The sequence below is a fragment of the Monodelphis domestica genome, chromosome 7 (assembly GCF_027887165.1).
Source record: "Monodelphis domestica isolate mMonDom1 chromosome 7, mMonDom1.pri, whole genome shotgun sequence".
NCBI classification, from domain to species: domain Eukaryota; kingdom Metazoa; phylum Chordata; class Mammalia; order Didelphimorphia; family Didelphidae; genus Monodelphis; species Monodelphis domestica.
This window is the reverse complement of record NC_077233.1, coordinates 147,106,013-147,122,429: the sequence shown is the minus strand read 5'-3', so window position 1 is coordinate 147,122,429 and position 16,417 is coordinate 147,106,013. Positions and strand designations below refer to the sequence as shown.

Here is a 16,417-nt window from a genome sequence, read left to right as displayed (position 1 = left end):
GATGGTAGGAGAAGATTGAAAAGAACTCAACAAGGTCCAAAGGCCAGTCTCCTGCTATTGGAAATGAAGCAGAGCTTGCCCTTAAACAGAATTCTAGGGCTGGGATATGAGGTCTCAACAGATCTGCCTGTGCAACCATATGTTCTGTCCCCTACCCTCCCACCAAAATCCCACATAAATCAGATGGAGACCAGTTACAAAACACTTCCTTTATTCCTCTTTGTAGGTAGAGTTGGTTTGTAGGTAGAGTTGGAGGCTGATACTACTGGATTCAGATAACTAGGTGACCAGAGAGCTGGGCTCCCAGCTCTGGCAGGGAGATTGAAGTCCTAGTGCAAAGATCTTATTCTTTGCCTAAAAGGTGGATCTGGAAGGTAGAAGTGGGAACCAGGGTTATGGGGCTGGGGAGCTAGTGAGAGAATCACTATTAAACCTGACTCCAAAGAGTGGGGTAGGAGTAAAATTGGTGGACCAAAAGAAGGCAGAAGATTTGGAAATCCCAGCCTAGGTGGCATCTAGTAGTAAGTCACTTAACCCCTCTGGGTTTGTTTTCTCAATAAAAACAGGGAAATAATACTTGCAGTAACTATCTCAAGATGTTGTGGGGATCACAAATTTGAAGTCACAAAAAGTTCCAAAGGATCATAAAGGGGCAGGTAATTGAAACAAGCAGAAGGGAAAGCTAGGTAGCTCAGGAAATTGAGAACCAAGCTTATAGACAGTGGTCTTGGATTCAAATATGACCTTACTTCCTGTGTGACCCTGGATAAGTCACTTAGTCCCCATTGCATAGTTCTTACTATTCTTAGAACCAAAAAATACATAGTATTGTTTCTAAGACAGGTATGATTTTTTTTTAAAGAAAGGCAGGACTAAGTCCAATCAATCATGGGTTTGGGGCTTACTTTAGAATGTCTAATGAGGTTTGGAGTGAAAAGGCAAGGGTTTAGGAACATTTGGATAACATTTCATTAGTTCCTGTTGATTTCTGGGAAGGAGGGCAGTCTTGGAGGTGGGGAGTAGATCTGAACCTAATGGGCTAAGGAAACAAAGAAGTCTTTGTTAGGCCCATTCCCAGGTAGATGGCACCCAAACATCTGAGATGGCTGATCTTTTGAATTTGCTAGTGTGACGGAGGGTTTGCACATAAGAAAATACCAGATGAAAAACCAACATTGGAAGAAATACAATGATATTACAGTGAAGCAGGGTAGATTTACAAATAGGGTATGAATATATATATATATATATATAAAGACATGAGATTTCTTTAGGGTGAATGAAATGTGAGGGAAATGTTTTTAAGATTGGAAATGGCCAATTGGCTTAGGTTTAGAGCTAAAGTTAGGATAAGCCAAGTCCAACCCTGGAACCAATTCTGGCCAATGAATAGGGTTAGATGCCCTGGAGTGACTCGAGAATCCTGGCTGGGATTGCAATCAAGACTATTGGTAGTCATTCTTTCTCACACATAATCCCGTTTGTCCAGGCCAGAGGCCCCTGACCTGGATGCAGCAGAGTATCCCAGCTGGGGTCCTCTGGGCCGGTCAGGCTGAGGTGGCGGACAGGTGCAGCATAGCAGTCCTCCCCCTAGCATCAGAAGGGCAGCAGCTGCCCAGCCCAGGTAAAGTGAAGCCCCCAACTCCCGCTTCAAAGCTTCAGCCACCAGAGGATTGTAGAAGTCCTGGATGATGGCATGGGCTGTCCAGCACACAGGGATCAGGACCAGGATCCCAGAGATGAGGAAGATGATGCCTGAGGTCAGCACAATCCTTGCCTTGGCCACCTCATCTTCCACACATGTGGTACACTGGGCTCCAGTGATAGCCACCAGCAGACCCAGCAAAGCAAGCATGAGAGCAATGACAGAGAGGGCCCGAGCTGCCTGTAGGTCCTGGGGCAAGGCCAAGAGGGAGTCATACACTTTGCATTGCATCTGGCCGGTGCTCTGGACCACACAGGACATCCACAGGCCTTCCCACACCACCTGAGCCACCACGATGCTGTTGCCAATGAAGGCTGTGACCTTCCACAGGGGCAGGGCACAGGATACTAGGGTCCCCAGCCAGCCCAACACCACTAGAGTCAGGCCCAGGAGTTCCAGCCCAGCTGAAGCCATCTTCCCTCAGGGTCTTCTCAATCTTTATGGCCCTTGGTTGAAGGGATCAGAAAGCTTCCAGTGCAATCTAGGCTCTTAGTACCCAATAGGAAAAGGATAGAGGGCTCACTTACATCAATGATCCCCTTGTCCGAGACTGCGCTACTTCCTTCCCCACTGACAGACCTTGGTCCGATCCCTTCTCAGTTTTTGCTGCTCTTTTTCTTCTAGAGTTTAAGTAACATTTCCATTTGGCCTGGATTCTTCACACTTGATTGCTGGTCCCTGTATCTGGCCAACCACCTTTTCTCCCCTACCTGGAGGATCCTGGTCACCCCCTCTAAAAAGGTCCAATATAAAAAGGTCTTTATAATTGCTGCTGCTCCTCTTCTCTTTCCAGGAAGCTGTCCAACCCGTTGGTTTTAGCTTCTGAGCTTGGTCTTAGCTCTCTCAATTAGTCTATGTTTCTGTTCTGGATGTGTCTTGGGATATTTCTGACACTCGTCCTCTGTAGTGTTTGGGAGTAAGGGTGGGGATCAGATAAATCTCCCCTTGGGTCTGCTCCCAATCGAGGGTGCTCCTTGGTTAGGTGACTTTCTCCCCAGAATTTCACTGGAGCTAGAAGGGCAAGGGCAGGGGGTGGTTATAGGACTAGAGCTAGGGGAGGAGTGAAGTGGGAGTCTGGGAGCTGGTGATTGGGGGAACCACAGCAACAAGGAGGAGGCGGGTGGCAGGGTGGAGCTGGGGGTGCCCAGAGGTCTGTTGTGTGGGTGCTAGGGCTATCTGAGGAGTGGGGGAATTGGAGGGGTGGGATTCAGTGCCAGTATAGGAAAGAAAAGGAGTAGTAAGCGGACTACCAAGAGGCAAAGCTATATAGAAAAAGATTGATGGAAGAACAAATGGTCAGGGACACTGATTTTAGCCTGGGATCCCTTGATTTAGGGAGGGGGCACATAAATAACTTTAATCCCAAATCTAAACTCTGACCCGTAAATTTCCCCTACTTTGATTCTCTTGTCAACCTGAAACTCGGATTCCTCTCCATTCCTCTTCACTCTGCGGGCCTCCTCCCCTCCTACCTTCTGCAATTGTCCCTCCATGTCATAGCAGCTCTGCTCCCCTCTCCCCAGTTTCAGTCTCCTCTGCCCCTTCACCCTTCCCTCCCCCTCCTAGTTTCTGTTTCCCTCCACCCCCAGAACCTAGGGAATCTGATCTGTCTCAGTCTCAGCTCAAGGGCTCTTGCATCTCCCCCGGGAGGGGCCCTGCCTGCTCCGTTCCCCAGGCAACAGGTGTGTGGCGCCAGGCTCAGATGGCATTACCAGGGCAACGGCCTAGAAAGCCTGCCCCCACACACCTGCAGCTCAGGTGTGCCCCCCCCCCTTGATTTGGAACTGGGGAGCTGCATTGTGGGAAGCTACTCATCCAGGGTCTCTGGCACCCCAACCCTCCCCCTCCCAGGGGAGACAAAGAGTCTGTTGTAGAGATAGGGGAAGGAGGGGCCTAGGACAAAGGGGCCTGTGAAGAAGCCCATGGGGGGTAGGGCAGTTCTGTGATGGAGAAAGGGATGCCATGGGGGAAGGGTCTCCATCTCTGTGTGGCCCAAGCCAACATGGGGTCTCAAGAAGCAGGTCTGTCCACAGAGTATATCTGGGTCCCCTAAGGGATGTAAGCTCCTCCAGTTGCTGCTCCTGTTTTCCCCAGGTGGCCTCAAATAAACTTATTTTGTTGCAAAGGCCCTCCAAGCTGTCAGGCTTAGAGAAAAGACCCAAATAGAGAAGGAAACTGAGGTACTGGGAGGATGCACTAAAAACCATCAGTTCAATTGGAATGTCTCAGAGACGGGCAATTCTAGTACAGACCATAAAGGCCTAGGGGAAGCTTGTGACTATTGCACTCTCATGCATTCTCAACCATATCTTTTAGAGATATCAAGATCTAAGTTCAAATCTCACCTCTAATTCTTAATGGTTGTATGAGCACAGATGAATCACCTAATCTCTTAGCCCTATTTATTTGCCTAAAATGATGATGAACATTAAAATAAAATGATGAGGATGAATATAAAAATAAAATAAAATTATGATGATACTACCTCATAGGGTTTTATGAAAGTCAAAAGGGATAATACAAACTTTAAAGTGCTTTGTGGTTTGTTAATCCTCTTTTCCTTTGCTCTAATTCAGCCCTTCTTCCTTTCTCCTCCCTGGCTCCCTACAGCCCTGTGTAGACTTTCCCTGGTACCTCTTGGACCCTTTTTCTTCAAGCCTTCTTCTGGAGAAGACCTCTAAGGAGGAGGATGCACATCCTCAAAGGATTTGGAACTGGAAAGGAAGCTCCTTATTGGCAGAGATGACTTCTGAGGGCCCTTCCTTTTCTGAGTTTGTGATACTGGGGAGGTCCAGAGAGGTCACTGATTCCCTTAAGATAACAGGTAGTGAGTAACAGAGATGGAATTTCTAGACAGGTTCTCTGGCTCAAAGCCTCAGCATTCTCTATTATACTGTGATGTCTCCTCCCAAGAGTCAGCCATCTGTGACCTGGCTGAAAGGGCTTTCTGATAAGTCACAAAAGGGTTGGTGGAAAGAGCTTAAAGGAAAAAAAAAAGTTTATTGGGAGGGGTAAAGCTAAAGAAGACAAAAGAGAAGACTGGAGTCTGGACAGTTTGCCAGAGAAAGCACTTAACTGAGTCAGGAAAGTGGCATCAAGGTGGCTGGTGTTGAGAGCCAGGCTTCAAGACAATCGGTCCTGTGTTCAAATTTTACCTCAGATACTTCCTAGTTGAATGACCCTAGGCAATTCACTTAACCCCAATTACCTACCCCTCACCACTCTTCTGCCTTTGAAGGGTACTTAGTATCCATTCTAAATCAGAAGGTAAGGATTTTTTTTTTCCAAGTTGACAGACCTGGGTCTAGTCCCAACTTTGCCACTGACAAGATGTGGATTAGTTGAGAATTCATGGGAATACTCTTAAATTTTTCATCTACATAAAGGAATTAGAATATAAAGCTCAGAGGGACCTTAAAATGGGGACTCTGTATTCTATCTTCCTTCATAAACCTGGAGCTATAAAGACACCTTGAGATCATCTAGTCTAACTTCATTTTAATAGTTGAGGAAAGGAAGGTTAGAGAACTGAAGTAACTTGCTTGGAGTCTCTAAGTTCAGGGCTCTTTCCATTACACTACAAGGCCTCTGTCATAGATGTCAGAGCTGGAGATAAAATAGAAAGTTTTAACTTGGATAGGACCCTGGAACATAGAGCAAAGGATGTCAGATCATCTAATCCAAATGTCTCAATTTATAGTCAGTTAGAAGTAGAAGAAACCAAGTCCTTGTCTTTCCCCTTATACTGCCTTCTTTATACTTTATACTCTTGTACTGCCTTCCATGATAATTCCTTTATTTTATGCCTGACAGAAATAGAATAAGTAACCTGGAACATCATTCTGAGGCTGCATTGTAAGTACAGATTTACTTCTCTGTTTTCACTAACAAGCCTGAGAGCTAGAGTTCAGTTCTAACAAAAATGAAAGGAAGCAGATTTGAGGTATCACTTGTGGTATCCTACAAGGGATGTCTACACAATAGAGTATTAAGAGAAGGTTGTAAAGTCTTCAGGATCTCTGGAGATAGATTCTACCTCTGGGATGAACAGTCTTCATCTAACTTTGCCGATTGAGGGGCCTGGAGACAAGATAGTGAAGATGACCTTTGGAGAGGCGGGCAATGGAATTCTCTAGCTTACTCCAAGGGGAATCAGGAATCTTGTCCCACAGGTTTGTGTAACTCTAGGTAAAAGGCTCCAATGCCTGGTTGCCCTAGGAGACAGTTTAGTGACCCCTGTAAAATACTCCCCATGCCTTCCCCCACCCTGCTCAGGGCCTATAGCCAATTAGATTCAACCAACTTGTTTCTCTTCCACTGGATGCTTGCTGGGGTGTTACTGCCATGGCAAGGGGTCAGCGTCTTCTATTTCTGAGATATGGCCTCAGAAAACTGTCTCATCTGCTCAATGTACTATCAAAATATTTTTACCAACTAACGAGTAGGGAAGAAATCTGTCTGGTGAGAGAAACTTGAGATAGGATTGAATTTGCCTAATGGTTTCTGTGTTGGGAACTCAGTGCCTCCATGGTCCTCTGATAAGCATCTGTGACATAGCACCTACTGGATTCTTACTTCTCTGTATGCTGGTCCCTACGTCCCAAGGGGCCTTCCACTTCCCTTCACAGGATCATAGTTCTATTATAAGGGATCTCTTGGGTCATCTAATTTAACTCTTCATCTACAATTGTGAAAACTAAGTCCCAGAGGGGTTGCGAGATTTGTCCAAGGTCATACAGGCAGCAAGCAGGTCAATCAGAATTTGACCCAGGACTTCTAACTTCTAAAATACCTTTCTTTAATTATCAGGGGCAAAGCTGAGGTGGCAGCTTAGTAGCATTGAAAGCCTAAACTGCTCTGGCAATCCTTCCAAACCAATCTTTTAAAACTGCCTCAAAATGACAGAAATCTAAATGATATCTTAAGAATGGATCCTGACATCATAGGATTTAAGGGAGTAGAATAAGTTTTGGACAGAGATTAATATATTAAAAATTAAAATGCAGTATCTCACTAAAGTTTATTCATTGAGGGTCCTATGGAAGAAGTGGCCCTTTATTTTTTCAAAGATTATATATATACCAGGGGCTACTGAGTGGATTGAGAGCCAGGCCTAGAAATAGGAGGTCTTGGGTTCAAATGTGACCTCAGATACTTCCTAGCTGTGTGACCCTAGGCAAGTCACTTAACTCTCATTGCCTAGCTCTTAATATTCTTCTGCCTTAGAATCAATACAATACACAGTAATGGTTCTAAGATGGAAGGAGTCAACATGGAATCTAGAAATCCCCAGTTTATTTAGTTGGGAGGTAGAAACCCCAGGTTTTGACCATGTCACAGGAGAGTCTTCCCCCTAAGGGAAGGTCCTACTTCACCTGGTCTCAGGCTAACAATACACAATTCACTTCAGGTGGGAGCTAAGCCCAAGCTGGGGACTCTTCCGTCTCCAGAAGCCTTTTCCAGTATATCACACCCTCCTTCAGAGGATCAAGATCGAACTCAGGACCTTCAGTTTTCAACTGTCATGCCATTGAGATTTTGGATTGGGTTTAGCTCCCACCTGAAGTGGATGTCTATTGTCTGGTGAAGTAGGACCTTCCCTCAGGGAGAAAACTCCTGTGACAAGGTCAGAACCTGGGGTTTCTACCTCCCAACTAAATAAACTGGGGACTTCTAGATTTCCACGTTGACAAAGGTAAGTTTTTAAAAAATTAAATTAAAAAAGAAAGTATTAAAGTATATTAAAATGTAGACCACAATGGATATACCACACTATGAGGTCAGGGGATCTTTACTTTTCCTTCAAGATGGTCTTTCATTGAAAGTTAAGTTCCCCTCCACTCATATTTCAGTTTCCTTCTTTCTTCTCCCTTTGGGTAAGACATCCCTTTCAGTCCAAAGGCCCTATAGAGAGAAAGGAGGGAGTAAGGGAAGTGGGCAGAGGAGAATAGGATCTGACATTTATAGAGCACTTTATGGTTATAGAGCACTCTGAATACATTACCTCATCTGATTATTACAACCTGATGAGTTAGGGAGTACCAGTGTCCCCTTCCCACTTTTAAGCAACTAAGAAAACTGAAGCCTGGAGGTCACCAAACTAAATAGAGGAATAGAGAATAGGAACTAAGAATTTGTATAGTGCCTACAAAGTGCCAAGCACTGTGTGAGTGTGTGACTATCTATCTATCTATCTATACACACACACCTAATTTTCACAACAACCCTACAAGGTAGGTGTTATTGTTCCTATTTTACTATTGAGAATTCTGTGGCAAACATATTAAGTGATTTAATGAAGGTCATAGAGCTAGTAATTTAGTGTCTAAGGCTCCATTTGATCTCTGGTCCTCCTGACTAGACTCAGAGTTCTGTCCACTGAGCCTCAGAAAACTGGGCCCTAGATTCCGCAAACTCCAAAGTATTCTGCAAACTCCACAATATTCTCACTAAACCTTGTGGAGGGAGAGAAGAGCTAAGAAATTGGAAATATGGAGATTAGACCATTTGGATTGGTGAGGTAGGAAACAAGATTTGTGATCCACATTTACCTACCGGAAACCTGCAGATAGGCTCAAAGGGAAGAATGGATTAGTAATATAAGGCAATCTAGGACAGAATGGCCTAGGTTTTTTCTGCCCCACCCTACCTCCCATACCATACCTTAATAGGAAGGAAAATACTAAGGCCTGGGGGTGAGCAGAAATATTTCAGTATTTTCTTTCTACAAAGCAAATCACTGGACAAGGCTTTGGGTATGAAAGGGTTAAGCCAGAAACTGGAGTCTGGGGACTGAGGAATGGGACTGAGACAAAGGAGAAGGCTAGGGGATGGAATGCAATTGATATGGTGGGGGTGGAAGCCACCCTCAGACCAGTTACCATTTCAATGGCTCATTAACACTTATGCAAAGGATTGTGAAGATCCCCAACCCCCTATCCGGTCTCTGACTCACCAAAGAATTGGGGGAAGGGACCCTTTTGTTTAATAAAGTTACTTAGGGGAAGAAACTGAGGCACATGACAGGCTACCCCGAGTTCTGCTCTGCTTTAGGGCAACCAGTTCCCCTATACCAGTGATGGCAAACCTTTTAGAAACAGAGTGCCAGGCCTCACCCCCACTCTACCCACCAGACTGAGTGCCATATCTGCCCCACCACCACCAAATGCTGTGTCCCTCCCCCCATCCAGTGCAGGGGAGTGCCCTGCCCCCCTCCTTACTACACAACATGGGAGAGAGGAAATACTCCATGGACTGCTGGGCAGAGGGTGGGGAATGTGAAAAAATGTCAGGCAAGGTAGAGAGGGGGAGGGAAGCAGCTCCACTGGAGGCAGAGAGTGCTCTGCCTGCCATCTTTGGCACCTGTGCCATAGGTTTGCCATCACTGCCCTACACTGAGCTTCTTTGCTCTTCTTAGACATAGATTCATTCCTGTGGGACTGCTCCAATCTGGAGTACTACTAGAAGATTGAGGGAGGCAAGAAGCATTCCAGCTGGACTTGGATTCCTAGTTTTATGGAGGAAAAAAGATAGGAAAGAGCCATAGGAAGGAGTCATTGACAAACAAGAATGAAAACCTAGGATTCCCAGGTCCCAAAGTAGGATGAAACTTGTTTCAACCTCAAGTCATTACTTCCGATGAGATATATATGAAAGAGTGGATAGGCCCCTCCAGGGAAAACAGGGCTGTTGTATGCCACTCTCACCTACAACAAAGACCTACCTTCGTTCAAAACATTGCAGATCAGTGCTTCCAAAAAATCTTTCTCTAAGTGATTCTGATTCAAAGTATGCCTGTATCCTTCTCATCTCCTGTTGTGGTGGCTGAACAATTTTTGACCCCCCCAGCTTCCTAACTTACCAAGCCTAGAACAAATAATGTTTGATTAAGAAACAGAGCTGGACCTAGGGGACAACAAGCTTTGTAGGAGGTGGGGAGCAAATAAACATTTTATTATTTTTCATTGACAGAAAACCTTGATTGCTATGGACTATCATGTTTTACTAAGTTGTATGAGTTACAATAAATTAAATTTAAACATGTTTTAAATGCTTCTTTTGTGCCGTTTCTGATTGGACAATATAATACTCTTTAAATCTTACCTGGGACACAAAGGTGTGGTTCCAACTCTGCCTATTGTTTTCACTTCTAAATAATCTAAAGGAAAGGCTGCCCATAGACAAAACCAAAAAATAACTTTATTCGGTTATAAATTTCCAACATTAAAACCAGAAATTTTTTATAATTTGGGTTGCTCCAAGATGGAAAGGGAAATAGATATGACCAGGGGTAGGGGACACATTTTCAGATTATAAACTCTTCACAGGCAAAACCATGCCCTATAATACTGTGGGCTTTAATAATGACTGTTTAACCTTTAACTCTAAACCTGTATAGAACACTGAGATTCCTAGGCAGATCAGTCTTATCAGTTTACAGTCCAATCAGTTTTTGAAGGGCTAAAGGAGACTGTGATCTAATTATCCAGTTTATAGATAGCTGATTTATTTCATCAACACTTGCCTGGTCTAGGGAGATTCAGAAATGAATAGACTGATTCCTTCAAATTCTTCTTACAACATGCTTTTCTTTTCCCAGTTTTCAGTGGGTCTGACCTTTGACCTCACTCCTCCATTCCCAGTCTCACCTCTTCACCCAGCTTCTGGGTAAATTAGTAAACTCCCTCTCCAGATTATGCAAACTCTTCCAACTCTGTTTTGTTTCTAGAGCCAGGAACTCTGAGGGTGATTTCACATTTGTCTGAATGTCTGTCAGTTCTGTGACACTTGGAGCAGGAAATCAGACCCAGCTCCAGCTTGTGAGGTAAACACAGAGACAAAGAATGAATAAGACAACACAAGCAGAACTCTTCCCAACTTGGATCTATGCTACTCAGAATTTCTGGCTCAAGGTAGGGTATAAAGCTTCAATAAGGTCAGAGATCTGAGGAAAAAGTCACAGGCAGGAGATGAGGAAGCAGAGGATTTGGAATCTAACAAATAACTCAGAACCACCAGGAAAAAGGAAAGCTACCATTCCCAATCAGGGTATGGTATCCAGGGATGCTGAACTTCTTTTGACTAAATCTTCTGGCTCAGTCACACCAGAGGTAGAATCTTTTTCTCCCAGAGAAAGCCAAACTCCTGACTGGTCACTTGGTCTGGATTCATCTGAGGAATAAGGAGAATGTGTTTATAATACTTTGGAGAGAAATCAGAAGGGAGAAAAGGAGAGAACTCTTCTAGACTCACCTTTTGGGACATTAGGCCTCTAGTAGTCAGCTGCAGCCACACAGTAGAAAGATATCACTGCTCTTACATATGCTACTCCTATAAATATAAAGTTGTATCATGCATCCTTTAACATTGAAATAGGTCACACTCTCTAGGTCATTAGGACTCCTAAACCTTTTTCACCCAAAATCCGAATTCAAGAATACTGCAATAGATCATAAAACTTTCTTTAAAAAATCTTAGTGGCATTAAAATGTCATTTGGAAATAATTCTATAGTCTTCCTACTGCTTCCTCAAAGTATATGCTACAAGTCCCAAGACCTAGGTTCTATCCATTGACTAGTTTGATTTCATGTGGTGACAATGACATTTATTAACATGACTATGTAATCCACAAAGTGGTTTATGATTTTAAAAAATGAAACATTATAGTAAAAATATCTATTTCAAATCATAGAATTCAAAGTCAGAAGGGACCTCAGAGTAATCCAATGTGAATAATAATAATCCTCTAAACAAACTTGTCATCCAGATGAAAATGTGGCACTCCAAACAATCTAACACTCTAAAGGTTGTCTGATCAGAGAAGAATACTGTGGGACCGGCACCTTCTTAGACCTGGATAGGACACCTCTTAAAACAACAAAAGATCAGTTGCTGTTTTCCATTCTATAGCAGGTGTCAATCCACCCAAAATCACTAGATCTTTTTAACTATCCCTTTAAATTTTATTATCTTAGACTTGGCCTAATGTTGTTTCAGTTGGTAATTTTTAAAATGGGAATTCAGATATGCAATGTGTTACTTGTGTCAAGTACAAGTTTGCTAAACAAAACATCTATGCTTTGTAATATGTTTATGAATAACAGAATAGTGCCAGGTAGTTTGACCATGCTTGTCATTAGAGAACTCTCTGGGCAAACTGACTTTTCTGGGTGAAATCTTTCAACAATTCTGAATATGCTACACTGAGCAGTATAGCTCAGTGGGTGTTAAATTCAAATGGAAATTAATCCCTGGGGCCACATAATGACATAAAAGCCACAAATTATCATTATTTATGTTTTATTATATTTTTATTTATTAGACATTTCTCAATTACATTTTTTAAATCAACACTTTCTGTCTTAGAATCTATACTAAGCATTGGTTCCAAGGCAGAAAAGTAAGGACTAGGCAACTGGAGTTAAGTGACTTGCCCTAGGTCACAAGGGCTAGGAAGAGTCTGATACCAGATTTGAACCTAGGACCTCCCAACTCAAGGCTTGGCTTTCTATCTATTGATCCCCTCCCAATTACATTTTAATCTGTTTCAGGACCCACTTGGGAGTTCTGCTGGACATAAATTGAATCCTTCTGGTCCACTATTAGTCTATTAACACTACTGAGCCATATTGGCTCTTTGTGAAATTTGTGCTTTTCTAGACTACTCACTAACCACCCCTTTCTAAAGTTTTTATCAGGAAAAAAAAGGTCACATTTTCTAGGTTTCCCAGTATAGTTTTCAGCCTCCCCTCTCTGCCTTGTCTAATACTCCACCCCACCTAGACATTTTACCAAATGCAGAATCAAAGAATCTAAATTCAGAGTTACCTCAGAGACACCTGATTCAATTTATATTTACTGCTTTATTTCATATTACTCCCTCCCTCTTACATAAGATCCTGGATGTCAGGAACTTATTTTGTTTTGTCTTCACATGACCAGAGTCTACTGAATAGTAGGGGCTAGGTAAATAATGGATGAACTGAATCAATCCCTTCTAGAAAATAACAAGCAGTAGCTTACTGCCCTTTCCAGTTTTGGTCAGTACTAACAGTTTCTCAGGTACTAACATGAATTCTAATTCTGCCCTGAGGAGCTATGTTAACAATTCTGTTCCCTATTCCACAAAAAAACCATTCAAGATACTTGAAGTCAGCGATCATCACCCTACAACAACTGAACTGACTTTAAGCTAGGCATTTTGTTTCTTAAGCAATCCTTATATGGAATGGTTTTGAGTCTCACCATGCTGGTTGCCCTCTTCTGGACACACTCCAACTTGTCACCATCCCTCTTAAAATGTGCTACCCAAAACCGAACACAATACTCTAGGTGTAGGGTAATTAGGGCAGAAAACATTGAGACCCAAACAGTTCACATTCGTATAGCAGTGAATTGTAGTCCTTAAACTGCTACACGATCATTTTACAGATGAGAAAACTGAAGCTTGGAAAGGTTAAAGTCCTTGTTCAGGGTCATACATAGCTAATAAAGGGTCAAAACCAATATTTAAACCCAGGTCTTCTTAACTCATAGAGAACAAATATTTCTTTTGGGTAACCTATTTTCCAAATTAGTCTCAGTGACTTCTTTAATTTTCTGGACACTGATTCTATAATGCGTTATTCTATTGTATGCTGCATTATTTCCTCTAGGTGACAATCACAGGATTGAATCATATTGAGCTTTTGATAGGCTAAAATTCTTTTCTTTCTCACATGAATTATCTAATCACACCTCCTCCAGGGTTGTCTTTGCTTTTACTTAAAATTCCACTTTATTAGATTTGGCCCACATGCTGGATAATTTTTGGATTCTAATTCTATCAGGGATGTGTCAGTTAATCATCCAGGCTTCTTGTCATTAGGTCACTAATAAAAATGTTCAAAAGAACAGGGTCTAGAATAGAACCATTGGGTACTCCACTTTGATACCTCTCTCCAGGCTGATCTCAGATATCACAAGGTGGATTTAGAAGAAAGGAATTCAGAGGCCATCTAGATTTTCATTTAAAAATGATATTTCAATATCTTTTTGAGTGCAGCTCCCTTAATTCTGACTTCATCTAATTGTAGTCATCCTCTCCACAGTATTCTACCCTTTCTCCAGGGATATAGTAACTATCAAAAACCTTGCTGAAATATGGATATGCTCTTTCTATCAATTTCCCCTATCTACTAATCTGCTCAACTGTATCAAAAAGAGGAATGTGAATCTAGCAAGATTACAGTATTTTGATTAACTTGTGCTAGATCACCACTTCCCTAAATGCTCAGAAAAGCATCCTTTTAATAACATTTTGTCAACCAACTAAGAGGTTCTGAAAAGTGTTCCAAATAGTAAGGGTCTTAAAGTATCATCAAATCCAACCCCCCTCATTTTACTTACAAAGTAGAAAGGGAAAGCACAGAGTGGGCAAAGATTTGCTGTGAGGGTCATTCACAGCAATAGAGTGGCAGGAACAGAAACTAGAACCTAGGATTACTCATGGACAACTCAGTGTCATTTCAAATTCCAGGATGCCACAACTTTTCTCAATTAGAAGGCAGACCCTGGCAAGAAGCAAAGCGGAGAGACAAAGACCAAAAGGTAAACTCACCCACCTGCTGTGTCTCTTCCCCAGAAGACGGGGTCTACCCCTTTGGGAGACACAGAGGTCATAGGCAGAGGCCAGCGAGAGGTGGCTGGAGGCACAGGAGCACAGTCTGCAACACAGGGCTGAAGGGCAGATCTTTTGAAGCCATCAAAGGGCTACTTAGTGCGTACCACCCGTCGAGGGTGTCTGCAAGACAGGGACAATGGTACCCTGGGCTCAGCTTGGGAGAGGAAGGGCAGAAATTTTAGGTGCTCAGGGGCTATTTTTCTGTAAAGCAACCCGCTCGCTGGGCCAGGAGCTGGGCGAGGTAACGAAAAAGTGGGGCGATGGGAGGGATGGAGTGGGGGAGCTAGGGAAAGCGGGCAGCGGATGGTGCTCCTGGGGATGGGCCGCCACGGGGAAAGGCTCCTGAGGTAGGCGCGGAAGCGCCGGGCAGGTGGCGGGCGGCGGGGCGAGAAGACGCAGGAAGGTGGGGCGGGTGGGCAGCGGTGGCAGCAGCTGTGCTGGGGGACCGGCCAGGGGCCCCGGCCGCGGGGGGCGCGCCACCAGCCGGGGCCCTTCGGAGGCCAGAGGAAGCGGCGGCAGCGGCAGGTGGGCGGGAGCAGCTAGGGGCCCGCGGGGCAGGCGAGGCAGATCGGATAGGGCAGGCGGCGGGGGTAAGGGAAGCGCGGATGCCTCCGTAGGCAGCGGGGGTAGCGCCACGTAGGCGCCAGGAGGGCCGCGGGGAGAAAGCGGTGACGGCCGCACTGGCAGCTCCGGTAGTAGCGGACGCTCGGCTAGAGACGGGGCCGGCGGTGGCCCCGGGGATAAACCTGGGGGTAGGCCCGGCAGTGGCAGGTGCGGATGTGGCAGCGGCGACTGCTGGGAAGCCTCGGCAAGGGGTAGGGAGAGACGGGTCCGGGACAGCCGCGGGTGGGAGTGGGGGTGGGAGTGGGAGCGGGAGCGGGAGCGAGGTAGCAACGCCGCCAGGGTCTCCGTGCCCGAGGCCAGGCGAGGAGGGGAGCAAACCCAAGCGGAGGGACGCCGAGAGCGCACCTAGCACACAGCCACGGACACGTCCCGCGGCTTCCTCCCCCTTGGAGCCGCGACCAATCGGGGCGCAAATCTCCCCAAGCCACGTGTTCCGGGGCCAATGACGGAAAGGCTGCCAAGGACGCCCAGCGGCCACGGAATCGAAGTCATGGCAACTACCCAAGCCGGCCCAAACCGCAGCATCCCGTAAAAAGTAGGGCGTGCAAATAGCTCCTCCTACTTTCCAACCTGCCCCGCCCCCTGAATAATTTATAGTCTTCTGCTTTAGGGCTTGAATGGGCCTTAGACTTGGACCAGAGAGGTTAAGGGAATGCTAAGTTTTCTTTCCAGCGGCCCACCGAATCCTTCTTGGTCTTCATTGCAGAATCAACGTTTAAGGCTTTACTGCCCTTTTATGCGAGGGTCGGGCCCTATCTTGCATCCAGTCAGTTGTCAAGTCAGGTGGAAGAGACCACCTATTCTACTCATACCATCACCATCTTTCTCCAGACCACCATCAAGTCTCTCCTGGACTAGAAGAGCCCTTATAAATGCCTCAGTAAATGTCTGTTGATTGGTTGCCCAGGGTTACACAATTATAGCGGGATTTGAATCTAGGTCCTCGGATTCTACTTTATTAATCATTTGTTATTCACTCCAGTAAACTATACTTAAGGCCTTGTACTTCTGGGCATTTGAAAAGAAGGAGGTGGATATAATGATGAAATAACTTTCTATATGTGAAATAACAGTTATAACTTCATAGACATTAGCTAGGTGACTCAGTGAATGGAGTGCTGAGCATGGAACCAGAAAGATCTGAGTTAAAATTCTGCCTCTGACACTTAACTAGCTAGCTGTTTGATCTTGGGCAAGTTATTTAGCTTGTTTGCCTTAATCCACTGGAGAAGTAAATAGCAGACCACTCCCATGTCTATCAAGAAAAACTCATGGACAGTATTCTATGGGTCCAGGAGGCCCCAAAGAGTTAGACAGAACTGAAAAACAACAAGGAAACAGCTCATCTAGCCCAATTTCCTTATTGGTACAGATGAGGAAACTGAGACTTAACCAGTAAATGTGTCTTCCCAGGGAAATATGAGCT

General features: G+C 44.6%; 2 protein-coding genes across 2 annotated transcripts; both read right to left on the bottom strand.

Annotated features, from left to right (window-relative positions):
• Nucleotides 1-197: 197 nt before the first annotated feature.
• Nucleotides 198-3,389, bottom strand: CLDN9 (claudin 9). The gene has a single exon (XM_056805792.1). It carries the CDS (start codon nucleotides 2,117-2,119, stop codon nucleotides 1,466-1,468), a length of 654 nt encoding a protein of 217 aa, XP_056661770.1. The 5' UTR covers nucleotides 2,120-3,389; the 3' UTR covers nucleotides 198-1,465.
• Nucleotides 3,390-9,882: 6,493 nt separating this feature from the next.
• Nucleotides 9,883-15,812, bottom strand: LOC107649623 (translation initiation factor IF-2-like). The gene is made up of 4 exons (XM_056806287.1): nucleotides 15,804-15,812; nucleotides 14,309-15,646; nucleotides 10,958-11,035; nucleotides 9,883-10,876 (listed from the first exon to the last, which is right to left on the bottom strand). Exons 1-2 carry the CDS (start codon nucleotides 15,810-15,812, stop codon nucleotides 14,651-14,653), a joined length of 1,005 nt encoding a protein of 334 aa, XP_056662265.1. The 3' UTR covers nucleotides 9,883-10,876; nucleotides 10,958-11,035; nucleotides 14,309-14,650.
• Nucleotides 15,813-16,417: the final 605 nt, after the last annotated feature.

Coding starts and splice junctions, on each gene's coding strand:
- CLDN9 (XM_056805792.1), bottom strand. CDS start 2,119: ATGGCTTCAGCTGGGCTGGAACTCCTGGGCCTGACTCTAGTGGTGTTG.